Source organism: Branchiostoma belcheri, unplaced genomic scaffold (assembly GCF_001625305.1).
Source record: "Branchiostoma belcheri isolate BF01 breed outbred unplaced genomic scaffold, Haploidv18h27 scaffold123, whole genome shotgun sequence".
Classification (NCBI taxonomy): Eukaryota; Metazoa; Chordata; class Leptocardii; order Amphioxiformes; family Branchiostomatidae; genus Branchiostoma; species Branchiostoma belcheri.
The window spans coordinates 227774-248019 of NW_017802636.1; the positions used below are offsets into that span (position 1 = coordinate 227774).

The 20246-nt window shown below is 40.8% G+C and overlaps 3 protein-coding genes across 3 annotated transcripts; 1 reads left to right on the forward strand and 2 right to left on the reverse strand.

The window, feature by feature from the left end:
• Window positions 1–1258: 1258 nt before the first annotated feature.
• Window positions 1259–11476, reverse strand: LOC109463209. The gene is made up of 13 exons (XM_019759929.1): window positions 11286–11476; window positions 10946–10998; window positions 10700–10810; window positions 10149–10268; window positions 9852–9944; window positions 9385–9541; window positions 5381–5422; window positions 4285–4391; window positions 3876–4045; window positions 3419–3563; window positions 2918–2990; window positions 2519–2638; window positions 1259–2130 (listed from the first exon to the last, which is right to left on the reverse strand). The coding sequence occupies exons 1-13, from the start codon at window positions 11376–11378 to the stop codon at window positions 1909–1911; spliced, it is 1506 nt and encodes a 501-aa protein (XP_019615488.1). The 5' UTR covers window positions 11379–11476; the 3' UTR covers window positions 1259–1908.
• A 208-nt stretch (window positions 11477–11684) lies between these two features.
• On the forward strand, window positions 11685–20231 carry LOC109463207 (protein O-mannose kinase-like). Its single transcript, XM_019759927.1, has 2 exons — window positions 11685–12081; window positions 18978–20231. The coding sequence occupies exons 1-2, from the start codon at window positions 11728–11730 to the stop codon at window positions 19722–19724; spliced, it is 1101 nt and encodes a 366-aa protein (XP_019615486.1). The 5' UTR covers window positions 11685–11727; the 3' UTR covers window positions 19725–20231.
• On the reverse strand, window positions 12916–17668 carry LOC109463205 (tyrosine decarboxylase 1-like). Its single transcript, XM_019759924.1, has 9 exons — window positions 17432–17668; window positions 16314–16377; window positions 15961–16098; window positions 15605–15788; window positions 15282–15438; window positions 14839–15055; window positions 14456–14555; window positions 14135–14241; window positions 12916–13856 (listed from the first exon to the last, which is right to left on the reverse strand). The coding sequence occupies exons 1-9, from the start codon at window positions 17615–17617 to the stop codon at window positions 13576–13578; spliced, it is 1434 nt and encodes a 477-aa protein (XP_019615483.1). The 5' UTR covers window positions 17618–17668; the 3' UTR covers window positions 12916–13575.
• Window positions 20232–20246: the final 15 nt, after the last annotated feature.

The following is a 20246-nucleotide window of genomic DNA, read 5'->3' on the forward strand; positions in this document are numbered from 1 at the left end:
AGCGTAGATATTGATACAGGCTATATATAAAGGATACCAAAAGAACTCGAGTCAACGTAACTTATGACCATCGCAATGAAATGTAATTATGGTAAATCAAAACATTTCTGTTGAGAAAGCCAGCAGTGAAGGTCAGGGCAGGCAGGTTCGTGTCCCTCTACATCACGTCTGTCCTCGGGATCTTCATGACCGGGTTCTGATTTATGGGAACATTACCCTCTCCCAGTTGTCAGTCTGACAAACAGGACAAGGGCATGGCGAAAGCCACACCAGCAACAACAAAACTTTAATGAGCAAATTCTAAACGAGCCGTAGGTTAAACTTATCAAGAGTAAAGCCCTTCACTCATCCTCTAATTTCACTCCGCTGTCAAGTTGACCGACGCATTGCTTTCAGTTAAACGTGTCTTTGGTCACCTGTAATAATGTGAACGGGCGATTGATTGTAATCCAAATCGGATGTGAAGGACAGTACAGGCAATTTTTGTATGTCCCTGTCATCTTCCATGGCCGAGTTATGATTTAGGAGGACAGTGCCCTCTATCCTAGTAGTTAGCCCGGCAAACGGGACAAGGGCCAACACCATTACCGTTGTACACGTGAATGGACGGCTGACACGTCCAAGTCAAATCTGACACTCCCGTCGGGTTATGTCATGTTCCACCTGTTAAAGACATGTTGCGTAAACAGGACGATCAAGAGTGATATTCGTAACAATACTCATAACTGTCATCTACCTTTTGGTATTGATTTTGTGTTGGTACACAAAGAGAATGGAGGGAAATCTTGAAAGCGAGATGACGTCAAGGCACCGGAAAAGTTGGTAATAATGTCAGAAATCGGTGCCTGAAATAGTAGCTGTAAGTGTACAAGCAACCACATTAATTGATTGGCTAAAAGTGCTATTAAAAGACAGGTAAAGTATATGCCAGCTATGACATGAATCTAAAGGGGCGCTGTCCAGGAATTCATGGGAAAAGAAGAGCCACCTATTCCCGTGTAAATGTGTGCAATACTGGGCAGAGTCATCATCGGATGATGCAGTTCTCATTAATCCTCGATCACTTGTGGAATTTCAAACATAAAAGGTGGTTGATGGAGGGTGTGTCAATTCTAAATGCCAGAATCTACAAGTGGCAGGATCTTTAGATTAACCAGGACAGCTGTCCACACATAGCATTATGTAACACATTTAAAACATGTGAACAACTCGGAGAACAGTATCCAAAAATAGACACGGCAACACAGAATGTAGGACATGTGGGTATTTTTGTGTTCTGTTATTAGGTTTTGGGGTCTATATTTGACTTAATGACCTTTTGGCTTGCAAATAAGTCAGTGGTATTTACAGAAAATTGTAAACAGTTGTACAGTCATGTTATACAAGTCTTCAAACGTCAAAGCACTTTAGGTAATATTGACCCTATACTGTGCACAAACTACTAAGTACAATTTTAAATGAAGAAATACAGCAGAAGAAAACATCTAAATGTAATTACCTCATAAAACGAATGAATACAAAATGTTTCAGAATGGATTGAATATAAAGAGCACATTCACAACACATATTGTGGGTGAGAGACAAATTAAATTAACTGCTTGGTTTCAATTTTGAAAGAGTCAATTAAACATGTAATCAGAAATGTGTAAAGTATAATCATAAGACTTGAGAGCAATATCTAAAACAATAACTTTTCAAAGAATTCAAAATCACAAAACATAATTGTTTAAAATACAAAAATATTCACCAAATCTGTTGAATCACATATTGCAAGATATACACTGGTCATGTTATTAAGTCATCACATACACATAATATAAACTGCCATAAACAATATATGACCATGTACTGAGACAGTATATAAACATCTTAAAAAGTATGTACATATGTTGCAAATCTATTTACAAGTTACTCAGCGATTTTTTGCATCTTGCTTATTTTTGCTAAGTACTGCGCTTCCCTCTCCTTTAATTTTGCTCCTACATCTGCTGACAGTGAACCTAGCATCTCGTTCACGACAGAACTGATGACCTCCTTGAGTTCATCTGTAGTGACTCCTTCCAAGATGTCTTCCACCTCCTCCTCAGTAAACACCTTTTCTTCCTCACCTGAGGGAGCCTCCTTCTCCTCCTGGACAGAACAGATCTGAGTTAGGACAGACTTTTCCATTCCTATCATGATTTTCTGTTGCTGATTTTGCTTTAGGTTACTTTCTATTGACTTTGCTTACTCTCTGTTATGTCTATGGTACTTACCAAAGATCCAAACCGTTTGACAGGGTTGGATTTTTGGTAGATTTGCTGTTGAAATTAACTTGGCAACACACTTTTCACTTTCATAGATGCTCAGAAGAACAGTTGGTTTTATAATAGTTACTGCATTCCATCTGAGATTCACATTAATGCAATTACATAATGTATCTTCTGTTCAACCTTCGCAAAAACATGTGACTTCTTCTAATTTACAGTGTTATCATTGCATATTGAATCTTCAAAACAGAAAAAACGCAGTTCCAAACCTCCTTCTCCGGTGGAGGTGGAGGGGGTGCGACATGTTCCAGGTACACGGCCTCTCGCATCCCCTCATCCAGGGGGGGTGGGAACGGGATGTCTGCAGGGGGGGCCACCTCGACGGACAGCTGCAATACAGAGAGTGTTTTTATTGTTAATGCATTTGCCTCTGGCTCGTGGCCCATATCTGTATACAGAAATATGTGAAATATTCATTAAAAACACCCAAAAACAAAATATCCTACGACCTAAGAGAGATAGACATTGCTCGTCTAAAATCTTTTTTTTTTTGTTATGAGACACACGGGATGATAGTTAAATTCCCTTTTTTTTTGCTTATGCTCTAGATTTAGTTTTTTTACAGACTCCATGGTAACTTGGTATATTGGAAGGAGGATGTAACTGACCTCAGTACCGATCACCATCTCATCCTGCTCCAGAGAGAACATGTACTGGTACAACTTGTAGTGGTGGAACAGGCTGGGTGGGAATAAAACACCATTAGTCAATACGAACAGGAGTATGGCCTTAGTATTCACAGGTAAGAGCAAAATGCCATGTTAAGTTTGCTGTAAACAGAAGTGAAACAATTTTGAAGGATTCCTACAATAACTTCATCATTTTGCATTTTGTGCAGCTTAATTTGCTCTTAACTTAATTTTCTCTAAAAATTTTCTATAAATTTACATACTATTAGATTTTCCATCCAGAGGCCCAAAATTTTATTTAAAGGAACCTACCAGAAACATTAAGAAATATGGTACTACACATGAACAACAGGATCAAACTATACTTCAAAGTATATTTGGTTTGGTCTTGGACACACAGCCCAGATGCCCAGAGAGCTGACGAACAAGTAAGAGGATCAAAGAACACTCTTACAGGTCAGTAGGCATTTCTTGCCTTACCTCTCTGTGATGTAGTTAGTCAGTAGTTTGGCCTGGTCTGTGTTGAAGAAATCCAGACCTCCAGTCACCTCTGGGTTCTCCTGTCCAATCCCAACCAACATCTTCTTAAGCTCCTTAAGGTTGTCCACAAGGGACATCTGCTTTTCTGCAAGTAGATGGTATTTCTTAAGGTGAGAAGATTGTGATGACGAAAGAAAAGTGGCAGCAGTTGGGTTACACATAAAGTAGTGTGCTTAGGAGCTAAAGTTAGACGGAGTAATCAGAATCTAGGAAAAGAAAAGGAAATCTAGAACTCTAGGAAAAGAAAAGGAAAATAACTTGGATTCGAAGGAAAAGGGAGACAAGGAGTGCAAAAGGAAGGAAAAAGACAGCTTAAAAAACAGAACTGTGCACCACTACCTGTAGTGCATACTTGTTAAAGTGTTACTCCCACATCCCATGTGACACTGTGACATACCTCTGATGTTCTCCAGTAAGATGCTGAGGGCTGTGATGAAACCTGAGATCTGTTGGAGTGTGAAGCTCTGCTCCTTGGCCCACCAGAAACCAGCGACGTAGTAATCCAGCACAGCTGCCTCCTGGAGGTTGACTGCATGGTCCTTCAGGTTCAACAGGTCTGCCATTTTCCTGTCAGGAAAAATCAGCAGGAAAGTAGAATGTCAGTATAAAGTTATAATATTCAGGAAAGCTGTTTGACAATCTATGAATATGTCAAATATGTAAAAAAATCATCAAATTGTTCATGGTAGTACGGTTTCAGAGACTTTGCCCTCCCAAGTAGAATTTATGACAATAGAGAACTCCTGTTGTGCATCTAAAAAGAAGTAACTAACAAGCAATACCTGATATAAAAATTTGATACTTACAAATGCACCTGGTCTACGTTCAGTTCCAGCAGGGTCCTGACTTGAGAGATGTGCAGAACTTTCCATGCCAGGGATCCTTCCTTCTCGTTAGCTATCGCCTCTTCATCCTACAGGGCAGATTCACAACACATCGGGTATAAGGCTTAGGCTACGATCTGTTTGCAATCTCAGCCAGTTGGTTGGTATTAAACTAGCTTTAAATGCTTTAACGTTTCCTATGCTATGTCAAAATTCTGTGAAATACACAGGATTGATTCTGTTGATTCTGATGCTGCGATTCTGATTAAGATTAAGTGTAAATATTGATATCTTATGCTGCTGATTTGTCACGTAATAGACTAACTAGAAGGAAAATCGTGAAGTAAACAAAACAAAAATCCAACAGGTGTCAAAATGAAACGTTAGAGAGAGGTCGGTTCTAACATAATTTGGTGATATTGCCTGTACCGTAGAACGCAAAGAAAGAATACACTATTTACGGTTAAGAGTTTGTCGACTACATCGTTGTAAGTTATTCCTGTCTTGGAGCGGGAAAGAAATGCTGCGGCAATGTTCGTTTTAGTCTTTTTCCCACCGTGGTGCCCCGATGTTTTCGTCGCCATTTTGGTTTCTAAGACTGCACTGCATCAAGACGTAATGAAGTAACTTGCTATCCCTTCACGCCCTGTTTTTATGTATCAAAGTCGACTTTTATTCACTAGTGAAATTTGTTTTGATGGTGACAAGGAAAAAACTGGTGATGACTGCATCTGCACTGAAATATATGGTAGATTTCACGTTTGTTCCTTAGTGTTTACAGGCGCTCTATCACTGACCAACTGTTTACCGAATAGCAGCGCCTCGCAGCGATTTATGTCTGCATGTCAGCAGAGTAAAGTCGTGAGTTTCAGAAAGACGAAATGTTTCACGTCTAACTGTTATGGATTATTTAAATACAGTCAGAGCGCCTTATAGCTATGTTAAAAAGTTAGTAGAATTGTGACGGCAACATCTATTAAAAGCTGTGAAAGGAGCATGTAAGCTTTCTTTTCAGTGAAGTTAACCTGCTATTGATAAAAGTGACTCAAATACAACCTCCGAGCAGATTAAAAATTACCTCATTTAGACTGGAGTGACTCTTTCTGGAGTCTTTGCTTGCCTGTAAAAGAAAAAAAAACAACAACAGATAAACATAAGTGTATTCATACACAAACTTGTATTTGCCGGTCTTTTGAAGAACAATCACATTTGTGTTACTGTCAGTAGCTGATCTTTACCTTCAATCCACCAAGAAGTTTAAAGTTTCCTTTGACCTTTAGTAGTCATCCCTAACGTTGGTCTCTGTTTAGATTTACACAACGTATTATTATACAAAGACACGGGTGGCAACGCTGAGTCAAAGAGAACCTCCGGATCCGAGCTGGGAAGTTATTCGAACTGCTGTTGTTGCTATGTTCGTACGTACACCATAAAGTTATTCTGGAACAGTGGAATTTCGACTGAAGTGTCATCAATTGAACCCATAACAACATTTGAGGCCATTATGTTTGACACAATGGCATCAAGCTTGACGTTGTTATGAAGACGGACGGGGACTGACGTGACTGAATAGACGTGTCAAATGCAGCAGAAAAAGGTTTGATTCTTCAATGTAATTTACTGTACATAAACATAACTACTCAAATATAAATATAACGTTACTGACTGAGAACTTATAGCGCGCACCCACCCTCAACAATAGCTGTTGTGAAATGATAACTGTGACGTTCGTCCACATGACAACTCATATTCTACTGACCTTTACAATGGTTTACTCTAAGGATGCTCTCCGGAGCAGAATATCAATTAAGTGTCATCGATCTTTTGACTGTGACATTTCGGTAATTCTGAGTGACTGACAATATTACAGCACGATCACCAGCTGAATATGTGATCATAGAGGGAACATTAACAATAGCAAATCAGACAAGAGAGTGGAACCATAACTTATTATTTACTTGGTGACAAACCCAGCCGATAGTCAAACTTTATTAGCAACGTTAACGTTAACGATTTGGTTGGGACAACTGAACATTTTTGTACCCTGATACTATGGGACTTGTGGGTAAAGCTTCTCCCTTTCCGAGGGGAGGCATGTATTTAGACAATTACCAAGTAAGCACAGTTTGGTACAAGGTCCACATACTTTACCTGCCCACAACCACAGCCCGTAGCCATGTTGCTTGAACATAAGTACGTCTCTGCGCACCTGTTGGTACTGTAGGTCTAAGACTAGGAATGTTCACGGCCATGCACACACACAAACGAGTTCTTTATTACTCACCCTAGATTTACGTGACATGTTCCTTTGCCTTGGTTTCCGCGCTGTGAATGTGGCCAGGCATCAATCCGACCTGTACACACAAAGCAGACGGCTGAACAATACACTCTGATATGCTGATCCAGTCCATTTACGTTAGTGTTTACCGCCAAGCCTAAAACACTTGTCTGTTGGCTCAGCTACTCCATTGGATTACACAAGACTCTATAGGTGTAAACTTTGCATACCAGAAAAAGATATAACTAAATAAGAATACAAACAAGCGATCAAGTAAGCATCTGCTGTATAAAAACGATAAAGATATTTTACCAGAACATGGTCAGAAATCATTGTTGTTGTCGCTATGCTACACCAAGTCGTTCTTGTCGTATACGGACTTTTATTATGTTGGTACACTCATGATTACCAGATCTAAAGTGCTATGAAGCTGTGTCGAAGGTACTCAGAGGTTTTGTACAGTTTGAATTGCAATCTACAATTTAACTGTCGACCGCCCTACTTTGATATGGTACATACTGCAGCCGTTCTAGTACAACAGCCAGATGTTAGGCACTTGACATGCTTGTTCACTGAAGCACTAAATGTACATTACGTTTTCCGCTATTACCCCTCAGTCACGAAAATACACACAATCATATGATGGAAACATTGTGAACAGCATTTAGTGGAAATCTGTTAAACATAACATTCAAAATATCTCACTGTTGACTAGAAAGGTGGAGGTGGTCTGTACACTTACTTACCTGAGTTCAAAATTCACCTGATCACGACCGCGTCCGTCCCCTCCCTTACTCCCGTAACTGATTGGGCCAATTTTACCATAAACTAATCCCGTTGTCTCCCTTTGTTGTTGCAAATACAGTTTCCAAACCCCATATAAGATTAATCCAGTCAAAACGCCGAGTAACGACCAGGAGTGGACGGCACGTTAGGAACGGTATCAGATCCCACCTGCTCCGTGGAGCCAACAAGGGGAAAACAAGTATGCCTGTTGCCCCGGCAACAACGCCCAAACAATGCCCATCAAGTGAAAGCTAATCCCGGACACATCGTCTGTATTCGAAGATGGTGTTTGTCTGTTATATCCAAGTTTTTCGGGCTTATATCTCTTAAAAACACGCACTTACGTGGAAGTTTGTAGTAGAAGTGTTAGGGACATGTTTTACGCTGCACACCTGGTGAGGGATCAAAGATGGCGCGGGGTATCGTATGTCGTTGCCGAAGTTGATAGACAAGCTGAACAGACGACTTTTTCTCTCAGCTTGAAAACAGAACAGCGCGCGTCTTACGTCCGTGTTAGACACAGCGGGTTTCGCATGTGGTACCACTACTCTTTTCTGACATTCTGTGTCTCACGTTCTTCAAGATTCTTGAGTAAACTCTTTTGTAATTAAACAATTGTACTGTAGGGGCAAATGTTTATTGAAAAAATGTGTGTATACCGATGTAGATCAATAGGTTTGTGCATTCTTGTCATTCCTCTATAGGTGCACTTTATTTCCCCGATGTTTGCCTGCTCTACAATATAAATTTGAAAGAAAAGATGCTTGGAAGGTACTTCAAGGATTTACTACAGATAAATGCCTAAAGATGCTTAAGGCCATTTATTTCTTGTCCTCTTTCAGGGTACAATGAGCAATGTTAGAATGCTCATGAGAACCATAAGGCAACTTATCATAATGTGTGCTGGTGGCTCACAGAGATCAGAAAAAGACTGCAAACATTATTTAGCTCAATACATACTTTATAACTAAAATGGTGCATTCCTCTACATTATTAGTCTCTACAGTTACCAATATGCATCACAGGAGCTGGTCATGCATGCATCAGACCTCAGGCAGATCATAGGGGCACTTCAGTTCAAATACTTGCTTTTTAAAAGGAGTAAGTCATTCTCATATTTCACAGAAACATCTGACATTCTACTGTTAGACAGCGACTATTTTTTTTACTTCCTATTTCTTTCATATGGACCCCTAATCATAAGACGATGTCATTTAGGTTTGTAGTAGAGTCTGCATGCTGCTTATGGCTTTTATCCAAGAGCATGCACCATGACTGGCATGAGACACAAAGAGGTACATGTACATCTAATGTACATCTATAAAACGCACAGCTTTCCTACATGCTGTACTACACATTGTAGTTGTACTACATTGTAGCTGTACTATGTTGTAGCTGCTCTACATTGTAGCTGCTCTCGCTGCTGTTTTAGACCAAATCCAGCACCTCCTTCACCATATGTCCTATCCCGTCATAAATCTCGTGCATTTTTGTCTCGCACATGAAGGCCGGCGTCGTGACAACCTTGTTCTCTGTGTCCACATGGACCTCCTGGAGACAAAGTCAAGGATCAAAACACAACATCATCTTTCTGCAATGTACTAGTAATAAATTCTTTACAAATAAGAAGAACTGAGCATATTTTTTTCATACATATATGTACAAATGTATTTATATCATTATGCAGTACAATCTCAGTGCTCAAACATATATTATCTTCTTTATCAATGGGTATTTCTTAGACATAGAGAATGTAAATAGCATGGTATATCAAATGTGTGGTAATTTGCAACAAAACAAAGTTATTAAACTATCACAGTCTACTTACCCATGCATCCACCCAAATCTAGAACTCAAACATATCCTTCCGGTCCAACCAGGCAATGCATTCAAATCTACCTACTCACTCACTCACTCACTCACTAACCTACCCTTCAATGAAAAGTCATCTATTCAAAGAGTTCACTCATTGCCAACCCTGCTAACACACTCTGCCAAAAACAGACAGAGAAGGATACATTGACATCTCTCCTGATGTGGGTAGCTCCCATCTTTCCAACAGCTCCAGCTGTTCCAGCATACGGCCACCTCCCCCCTTCCTCCTGGTCATTTCCCACAGTTACAGAACAGCCAGGGATCAGCTTTGCTGCCAACACTGGGGCAATACAGCAGAGTCTGGAACAGCAACAATAGACTTTAATAGTATACATTTCCTTAAGTTGTTACCATACATGTACATATTTAGGTCAACATTAAAAAGCAAAAAATTGTGAAATATAAAATTTCCCCATTGTCTTGTATGCACATTTAAAATGTGCTTTTCCTATTAGTTTACCAATACATGTATTTGGTAAGATGTACAAATGTATGTATATATGGTAAGTTAAATGGAGGAAGATAGTGGACCAAGTAATGGTGCCCCAATGACCCTCAACGAGGTCAAGGGATGAGGTGGTAAGAGACACTCGAATTCACGAATACTTACCCAATAGGTTTCTTGGCATCATGAAAAGACTTGATAGTTTTTTCCACTTCAGGGTTGACTTTACAGTCAGGCCCATCAACAGCAAAGGTGCATCTGAACATGTACAGGATACACTGCTTTATCAGAATATTCCTTAGTACATGTATCATAAAAAATATCTGCAAGACTATTTCAAAGCAGATCTAATAAGATAGGAAGCAACACATCTCTAATACATGTACCTTGTTGCTATCACCTCTCAAACTACATAAGATGACCGAAGGCACATTGTAAGTTTTTTTGCTGTCATAAACTTACAGGTTCTTTGCAGCTCCAAAGCCTCCAGGGAGGATGACAGCGTCATGGCCGCCCACATCTAACGTAGACAGGGCTGCAATCTTCCCTCGGGCAATCCTGGCTGACTCAACCAAGACATTCCTGTACAAGGAGTACAAAAATTAAAGACGTGGAATAATCTTACCACAGTGTAAGGTCTAAAGGTTCAGGTTTTAAGATGGATTTAACTTTAAGTTACATAACAATAATAGACCATTACACTTAGACCTATACATATATCCAATATTCCAAGTCATTCATGACAGTAATGCAATGCTTCTTGTCTGTAATGATCATGAATGAGGGGACAACCTGGAACTACAATGGACAATTTCACTGCTACCTGTTACAATACTCTATGTTTGGGACTGCATTCTTAACACTGTACCAGCGACATCTAGCTGCAGTGTGAGGTAGGACCAGCAGTATTGCCCCGAGGAAAGACGGTCTCTGAAAAGTTGGCTTGTAAAAAAAAAAAACATTTGTTGTGAATAAAGAGCATTGTTATACAATATCACTGCTCGTGTCCTCACCTCTTCTCCTCGGCTGGCTGCCCCTTGGTGTGGTCGATGACGTGCATCTGGTCCACATCTGGTGCGAAGACGGCCACATCAGCCCCGCCCCGACTCAGGTGCACCATCACTCTGGGAGGATGGGGAATAAAGAAAAGAACTTTGCTTTAAACTGCCTTTAATGTAAATACTATTGCTTAGAGAATGTGAAATACCAGTAACAGTGTCACTGTCAGGTGTATTTTCAGGATCAAGAGAATTACTTACGCTGACGCCTCATGGATCTCACTGCCATCGTATACCCCACATCCTGACAAGACCTGAAGAAAGTGAACGCAACAAATCAACATATGATACATTGTGATAACATGTGACTTGACGCATGAATCAGTAACTAGTATTAAAGAGATCATCCGCCCAGAACAAATGATACTTACATGCTATTTTACACGAATAGCGTTGACTATGCAGAAACTTCACTATGTAGTTGAATCACAGCGGCCCCGCCCACCCATGCTGCACGCCACGTAATCATGGCAAATTATCATACAAGGCCAGGCACGGCAGGTTCACTTCGTACGCATTTTTCAGAGAAAAGACAACTTACCACAGCAACTTTGGCGCTCGCTGGGCGAGACATGTGGATGTGGCGGGCAAGTGGAGCCGTTACAAACCGAAGGAGATGAGCGGCAGCGAGCATTTAGCAAGATATGCCGAGTTTTCTGGGCAAAATTGGTTCAAAGCAGCTTTCCTCAGCTTTATTTTGGGGTCAAAGGTGGCTGCACAGTAAAAGTAGCACGCAATTCAAAACGTTCACCCTAATATGTCTTACACCGAGGAAATTTTATCCACAAACTTTAAAAACATTGCACTGGTAACTGTTAATTATAATAACAGGTGTAATATTTAATTGAAAATCCAAGCTGTAACTTTGGACAAATTTTGATGCTATTTTTAAAAAAATGTACACAAATGTAGTGCTGTTTTTACTGCTACCTTGTTTTCAGGTCAGAGGTTACCGGTATTTGCAGACACGTCGGATCGGATCGATGCCGCCTCTAAGTGTCCGGGATGTGGCGAGTCTCCTTCTGATTCCGCTACTTTTCTACTTATTTCTCTGGTTCTGGTTGGACACCGACCCGGACCTGCAGCCTGGGCTCTTCGACTTCGAAGACGATGAAGCTTTGGATCGGGAAAACCAGAGAAATGCCAAAGAGCCCTACCCGGATGTTGTGGAGGCCGAGGTGGAGTTGGGGATGGACTTGCCCGGAGACAGGGGTCTGTGCCCGCCGGAAAGTTTTAAACTTGCCACGATGGAAACCTGCACGTCATGGCTTGGTTGTAAAGAGATTGCTGACGAGGTGACCGTTCAGCACATGCTCGGACAGGGCGCTGTGAAGCAGGTAACGTTTAACAGCACCGTTACTTTTTGGCGACGCCTCTGGGCGGAGTATTTATGATGTATGTGTCCAGCTTGCAAACATCTTTATAGTAGAAAAATCTATATTAGTATTCACTTTTCATTTTCTTCACGATAATTCAAGAAGCTATGAATGGATAGTCATGAAACTTAACTTGGTAGGTGGTTAGGTGTTGATGAGACGAGACCTCAAAATGATTAGTTTTGGGCTCCCTAGTGGCTTGTTATGGTACTGCAGTAGAACTTCCGGTTTGATATCTCGTGATCTGGACATGCTAGGGTCACAAATCTTGCATAGTAGATTAGCTTTAATTTGTATGTAGTACTGGAAAAACTGACATAAGTTTGTGTGTGTGCTTTGTACATGATTAAAACATCTTTGCAAAGGATACCCCTTAGTATAATAAATTATTGTGATCCCTACCACTATCAGTCTCACCACTGAATGATATAATCTGAATTATCTGGAATACATTTAAGATAATTGATTTTATTTTCACATTTTGAAAAAAAAAGACATGTAACGTTAGTATAAACTTCATTATCTACATGTATAATGAGATGTAGCCCTGTTATCACACCTATGTTAGCTCCAAAGTCTTTACTTTGTATCCTCTCCGCTATTCCCATCACCTTATGAACCAACAGCAATGACTAGAAATAGTTAATAAAATGATTTTTCATCACAGTAAAATATGATAGGAGACTTGCAAACAAATGCACCACAATTCCCTTGAACCATATCTTTTATAAACAGATGTCACAGTGTTTCACCAATCTTGGAAACTGAGAGTGCATTTAATAAAGCAATGCTCGGAGGAGTCAGTAGGTGGTGCTTATAGCAAGAGCAACACAGATTGGTACTGGTGCTGGACTACTAAGAGATCTCGCGCACTGTTTTATAGAGTATAGAGTGGTGGATGTATGTAACCATAATGAAAAAATGTCAATTGAATTAGATAGCTGTTCTAATTAAGATCATTGCTAATCAATTTAAAGATAGCATTTCATCCACATAATTAAGCACCTGTAACAGGCATAATGCCACCACAGGTAATACCATATGGATTATCATTCCAAGAAATTGCAGCCTCCACTAGGGTGACAAAGAAAAAAAGAAAAAAGGCTGAAAAAACAACAAAATAACCCACAACCAAAACATCTGCTTGGAGAACTGCCTAACTGTCTGACATGCCTAAGGTCTAGGAAAAAGATGTTGTGTCCCTTCCCCACAAGCTAATGGAAAGATTGGTAATGCATGCGCAGACAGCCCTGTTCTTGATACATTTCAGTTTTACATCAGACTGTATTTGTTGGACTGTATTTTTTAGCTGAAATTCCCCCAAAAAGAGAATCCTACTTTTCAGAACTGAAATCTGATACACATCATATTTTCCCAAGCCTCAGTAAATCAAGGAGGTTATAGTGGAGAGACTATAAGTATAACCTCATTGGCCTAATAAATCCGTGCCATGCTTCACCCTTTATGGGAGGAATCATCTTCAGGAAGCCCCATCTCAGCCACAGCACTCAACACTTTGTTGATGAAGACATCCAGCTCCTTACGATGGGTCCTAAAGCAGAAGATACAGGCTCGCAGGTACTGGATGCCCTTCACCGTGGTTATGGTGATGAAGAAGCGTCCATCGGCCAAGATCTTTTCCAGGAGACTGTGATTGTTAGCATTGTCGCTCGCACCAGTGAGACGGAACAACACAACGGACAGCACCGGTTTCACCACATGCAGATGTGGCTGATCTGTCAAGTCAGATCAAGAAATCAGATAAATTTCAGACTTCCAGGTCATGTGTTCATATATATATAAAGAGTATTCATAAATGTATTGGAATTGTAAAGAGGATTTTATGATGTAGGTTACTTCCGTCACCCTCAACCATCATTACCACTGAGACTGAAATACCTGCACAGCTCCAATTTGACCTGCACTAATTTGCAGATATTCAGGTGCGTGTTACTTCCAGCCCTGATAGGTCAGGTAATGCTACCTTCGGAATGAGTGGAAAGGGTATTCTTACTTTTGAGTCGGAGGTACAGGTACTTGGCCAGTTCAAGTTTCTCCTGGAGGGCATCACGGAAAGTTGAGACTCCGTACAGCTTGAGAGGCAGCCAGATACTCGGGGCTCTGTGCGTGGAACAAACCGCCATACTCAACACAATTAACAATTAATTTTTTTAAGTATTAACACTATGCCGAGCCCCCCCCCCCAAAAAAAATATAAAAAATGGCCTAGGATCAGGACATTAGCCAGGTGTCGATTTTAATTCCTCTTTACAGTATTCCTATATTTCTGTAGTTCGGCAATAAACCAACAGAGGTGCTTTTAACACTGCTTTACCTAAAGTGGCCACTCTGCTCAAAGGTCAAGTCCTCTGAGTTCTGCAGCAAGGCGCCGTTTCGCATGAGGACGAGACCAGTCCCAAATGAAGCGTACAACCCTGTTAAGATATCATACAATCTTTATCATAGACAATTGAAGCTGTGTAAAAGGAAGAAGTAAAACTAGAAAGGCAACACAATTGCAAAACAAAATGCATAATATTCTTCACATATTCTAGCCTAACAAATTTACGAACAGGCAACTGGTCAGTCCTCCGAACTTTCTCAAGGGCAAATGGCCATTGCAGCTAATTATTCCTTATTCAAACACATTCTTACGCTAACCTTAATTTAGGGTTGAATGATGGAACAAATGAACAAACAAACAAATGAATGAAGTACCCTTGTCAGGGTCCACAGAGATGGAGTCCGCTGTCTCCACCCCTTCAAAGAGGTGTTTAGTGGAGTCACAGAGCACGAAGAAGCCTCCGTAGCAGGCGTCCACATGCAGCCACATGTTGTACTGAGTAGCGATGGCTCGAATGGCAGGGACAGGATCCACGGAGCCGACGTCTGTAGTCCCTGTAGTGGCCACCACAAGGAATGGGAGCAGGTCATCCTGGGAAGAAGAAAAAAGTAAAGCAGGCAATCAGACTGATGAGGACCTCAGACTGAGGAAAAGGTGGGAGGCAGGCTAGGGAGGCAAGAAAATAGAGTTCTGCTAATATTCCCCAGGCAGATTTTGTATGGAGATTGCTTAGTCAGTACATCCCATCCTTTTACACGACTTTGAAATTAAACCTTTCAGCCGTCACCAAACAGGCCTAGGCACGCGAGGTTCAAACCTTCAAGTCATCTTCAATGAATTTGCGCAGCTTGTTTACGTCCATTCTATACTGGTCATCCACAGGCACATGTCTGATCACCGCCTCCCGCATCCCGAGTGTGTTCAGGCATTTCTCCACACTGTCGTGTGTCAACTCACTGATGTATAACACACTCCTGTTTTCATTAGGACAAAAGCAAAAGGTTGAGATACAGACAGGGAGAAAAACAAAGGGGTTAGAACTGTGGATGAAGGCTTAAACGGATTATCTTTGTTGAGTCAACAAAAACAGATATTTGGTCAATCTGTGGCCTTGGCCTCAGCTGGTTTCAGCCATGTTACCTGCTGTAGTCTTTACTTTCTGGGACCTTCTTGTCTCTGGCTGTTCCAATGGCAACCATGATTGCCGCAGTACTGCCTGACGTGAGATTTCCAGCGCATGTGCTCGGGTACCCGAACAGCTGGCCCACCCACTGCACAATCTGCTGCTGCATGTTTACAGCCCCTCGACTGAAGGTGACGTGGTCTGCAGAGGGTTGGCAGTATGCAACTCTCATAAGTCTGACGGATACCCTAAGCTTTAGTTTAGTAATAGGCTCTACTACTTTAGTCAGTGACATCTGACCATTTCCAAAGCCTATAACTTATATGTATAAGTATTAAACCTAGGTAATGCATGAATCTTGTGGCAATCTTACGTGGATCAAAGGAGGCTGCTAAGTAGTCTCCGATGGCACCCGGGGCGGTGGAGTTGCCGGGGACCGCCGCCATGTGCCCGGGGTGACCTTCTCGTCCTGCCTCCTCACCAATACGGCTGAAGTGTTGCAGTGCTACCTCTGTGGACGAGGTGCATCTTAACAACCAACCAACAAACCAACACACACAAACACACAAACAAGTTAACGCCGGAGGAAAGAGCACAAACACTGTCCTAGAAAGTCGAACAAAACGACATTGAAATCTAAGTGGAATGAGGGCCTAAAGTCGTAAGAAGGCCAACAGCCTTTATGGCTGAGTTTAAACAGTATTCAGCTTTTGGAGACTAGCTTACCTATACTGACACCATTCTCCTGTATGGGAAGCAGCTCTGCCATTGGAGGCCCCTGTACCTGGCCCTGATGTGACCGTGGGAGATTTAGGAGGGAAGAGAAGGCACCAATAGTTAATTTTACATTCATTATTGAAGTGTACTGAACACATAGATAAAATAGAGATGAAGATCTAGAGACGAGGCAACTTTAAGTTATAGCACCAGAAGGTGTGAGTAAACATTATTGTCATGTATGTGCACTGTAATGCATTTCAGAGAAATATCTTGTAAACAAATAAATGATGATCAATGTTCAGGAAGGACTAAATACTTATAAAGCAGTAAATATTATATTATCTGTTGACTTGGTTATGGGCTTGGTTTGTCCTCATTAATTATGCAAATACCTCTACATTAACATAATATATGCATAGCGATGCATACCTTTAAGTAAGTTACACATGTTATGAGGTATAAAATTTTCACATTAATTATGCAAATCAGGTCATCATTTGCATAATTGATATCTGTTGATGTTCTGCCTGACACAGATTAAATAGATTACATGTATAGCGGTACCATTATATGAAACACTGTAATTATAAAATTTCCTCATTAATTATGCAAATTAAGTCCTCATTTGCATAATTTGCATTTAATCATGTACAACTGTCTCTCATGTACCTACACACCAAAAATGATGAAAATACGTTGTTCCAATCTGGACTTATTGGCTTTGAAAGTTTTTACCAGAAACTAACCTGCAGTTCCAGAACAAGCTGCTAGGGGGACCACACTTACGCCACTTATTCCTGACAGGATAAGCTATCTGTCACTAAAAAATCAAGACCATAGATTGTTCAGGATAAAAGATACAAAAACCGGAAGTTCTGCTGCAGTACCAAGGTCATCCACCAGGAGGCCCATACTTGACCTTGACCTTTGTCTTTCCAAGACTTACCATCATACCAAATATCATCACAATCCATAAAGTCGTTCTGAAGTTATGCTGACTACAAAGTTGCGGAAACACACACAGACAGACACATACACAGACATACATAGACAGACACACCAAAAACAATACCTCCATTTTTCATGCAGGTAATAAAGCCCCCTACCTCACCCACCAGACTTACCTGTACTTCTTTAGGTGGTATCACCCATCCTGTGGGATGGTCCAAACTCAGCTGTTCCAGGTAGGTGTCCACCTCCCTCTGGGCCTTCAGCATCAGCTCCAGTCGTTGTTGTGAGGTGGACTCCAGCTTTCTGGACGAGTCTTCCAGGCAAGCCAAATAGTCAAGATCAAAGGTTTCTGCAGCCATGATGATGTGGAACTGTAAACTGCAAAACAGGACATTGGCATCACATCAAAACCCATCCCACAAGTAGTTGAAATCTAACCTTCACCAGGATTTTGAAGCAGCTGCAAAGAGTAGAAATTGTACCCTATTTCCAAGTAGAGTTTTAGGCTTCGGCTTAATTGTGGCATGTTTATAGACGTTTTTATGGGCTCCCTTTTTTGTATTTGTGTCTTAGTGTGGCAAATGGAAAGGGTTTGCCAGACAATTACCATTTTCTGGTAATTATCAATTACCAATACCGGGGTATATACTTGGCCAGTTTTTACTCTTTCCAGCTGCTTCTGAAGCCTGATAGAGGCTAGCAGTGGCCTAGTGGACCCAGTGGCATTTTTTTTGTACATCTATGAGCAGGCACATGAACATCCATGATCAGGCAGGAACCAGGAGTGACATTTCCCTACAGGGCAGTGAGGATCTGGACAATGGAATTATCGAAGCAGAAAAGTTGAGAGAAAAATAAATGCCACAGTACCACCACCTGTTTTGTTTCCCAATCTGTGGTCACAATCAAATAAAGCAATAAACTAGGAGTTTTATCTAGTCCCATGCAGATAAACAAATAGTTTCAAACGACGCAGAGACAGCACAAAAACTTAAAAACACTTGAATACTTTTGTTGAACAGCAATGCCCAGGTTTCCAGAGAGAAGTTAGACACATGCATTACTGTTACAAGGAGGTAATCTCCCTATAACCTCTTTCAGGTATGATACCATTTTTACTAGATGGCATTAGTCTAAATGTTTCAAATAATACAGGTAAGAAATAATAGCAATAAGCTTACTTGTGGTACAGAAGCGTGAAGAGTGAGTCACTGAAGAATCACTTCTTTCCTGTCTGGGTCTGAAATAGCCTGACTAAATAGCGCTCCTGCCCCCCTAATTAAGGTTGCCTCCAAAAGAGCTTGTGTAACACAAGCTAGGTCTGAAAGTAGTGTTGTCTATAATGGGGGTCATAAGATTTCCCGGGGGAAATCTGGTTACCAGTATCTTTGTTTACATGTATGATACCATTTTTTCTATGGCATTATTTGTTTCAAACAATACAGTTAAGAAATAGAGAATAATAAGCTTACTTTTGGTGCAGGAGAGTGCGTGAAGAGCAAAGTCGTGAAGAATCACTTCTTGCCTGTACGGATCTGAAATCCCTTCCAAGAAGTCTGCAAGAAGTGTTGTGTGATAAGAACTTAATTAAGTGTAGCTCTTAACCTAAATAAGATCTCAACATGATGACTGCCTTGTTATACCAAAGTGGAACTTCCGGTTTTGACATCTCTGCATGTACTCACATTACAACATATTTCCCATATCTGCATCTTGTAGGTTTACAAAGCTACCTGGAGAGGCCACACCGTGGTGTATAGTAACCTGACTGAGAAGGCTTTCCAGCAGGACTTCCTACATGGTGTAGAGATGCTGAGGAACATGCAACACACTTCACATGTCGTGCAACTGGTGGGATCATGCCACACAACTCTCCTCACAGAGTATTACAGGCTTGGATCTGCAGAAAACATTGAGACCGTCTTAGACAGTGAGGAGTTCAGCAAGTTAAACAATGTCTGGACAAGATTTAACGTGGCTCTGAGCTACCTGGAAGCAATACATTTCCTACACAATAGTCCAATTGGCACAAGGGTCATGTGTGACTCAAACGACCTCTTCAAGACCCTGTCCCAGTTTCTTATCACAGAGGATCTTAAACTTGTCTTGAATGATTTGGACGCGTTACCAGAAGTAAATCCAGAAGCACAGCTTTTTGTTAAGTGTGGAAGACAAGAAATTGTGTCTGATTTTGTTGCACCTGAACAGCTTTGGCCCTTCGAAAGTGAGCCATTTGAGGACTCGAGAATGCCTTCATATGATGAAAAAACTGACATTTGGAAAATTCCGGCTGTTGTTGACTACTTACTGGGAAATGTAGACGGAAGTGATGTTGTCAGATTACACTTGTTCAAAGTGCATCAACAGTGTCACAACAAGAACCCCACGCAACGACCAAGTGCCAAGGTATTATTAAAGGAGTACAAGAGGGTTAGGAATACACTTTTTCCCAAATATATAGCATAAAGTCCTGAATGTACTAAAAACTTGTTAGCGTGCAATTTAGTTTTCAGTTTTCATGTGTACACATAAAATGGCGTACTATGTTATTTATGACAACATTATGATGTCGATGTTAAAAAAAAACATTTCCAAATGTATTTAGCTCTGTAGATGCAATGCAATATTGGCCATTTAAGTTTTAAAACTACCAGCTATATCAGTATATGATCATAAGATGAATGGACATTCCAGCCACTAAACATCTGCTAAATGTAATAATGTAAAGAAGAAAGATAAGCATGGACACTCCATACTGGACATCTACTGTTAGATTTATTTTGGAGTACATGTAGATGATATTTTGTGTAAAGCTTCAGTAGACAAAAATACAAGTTTCTACAGACACTACTACAATGCAAGCAGCTTCATCCCCATATTTTCCATCACCCTGTGTAGCATTCATCCATACCATTTGAGCATGGCTTTGCACTGTATTCAATATTTTATATCCTTTTATATTCCTTTCATCCTATCTTGAATACAATT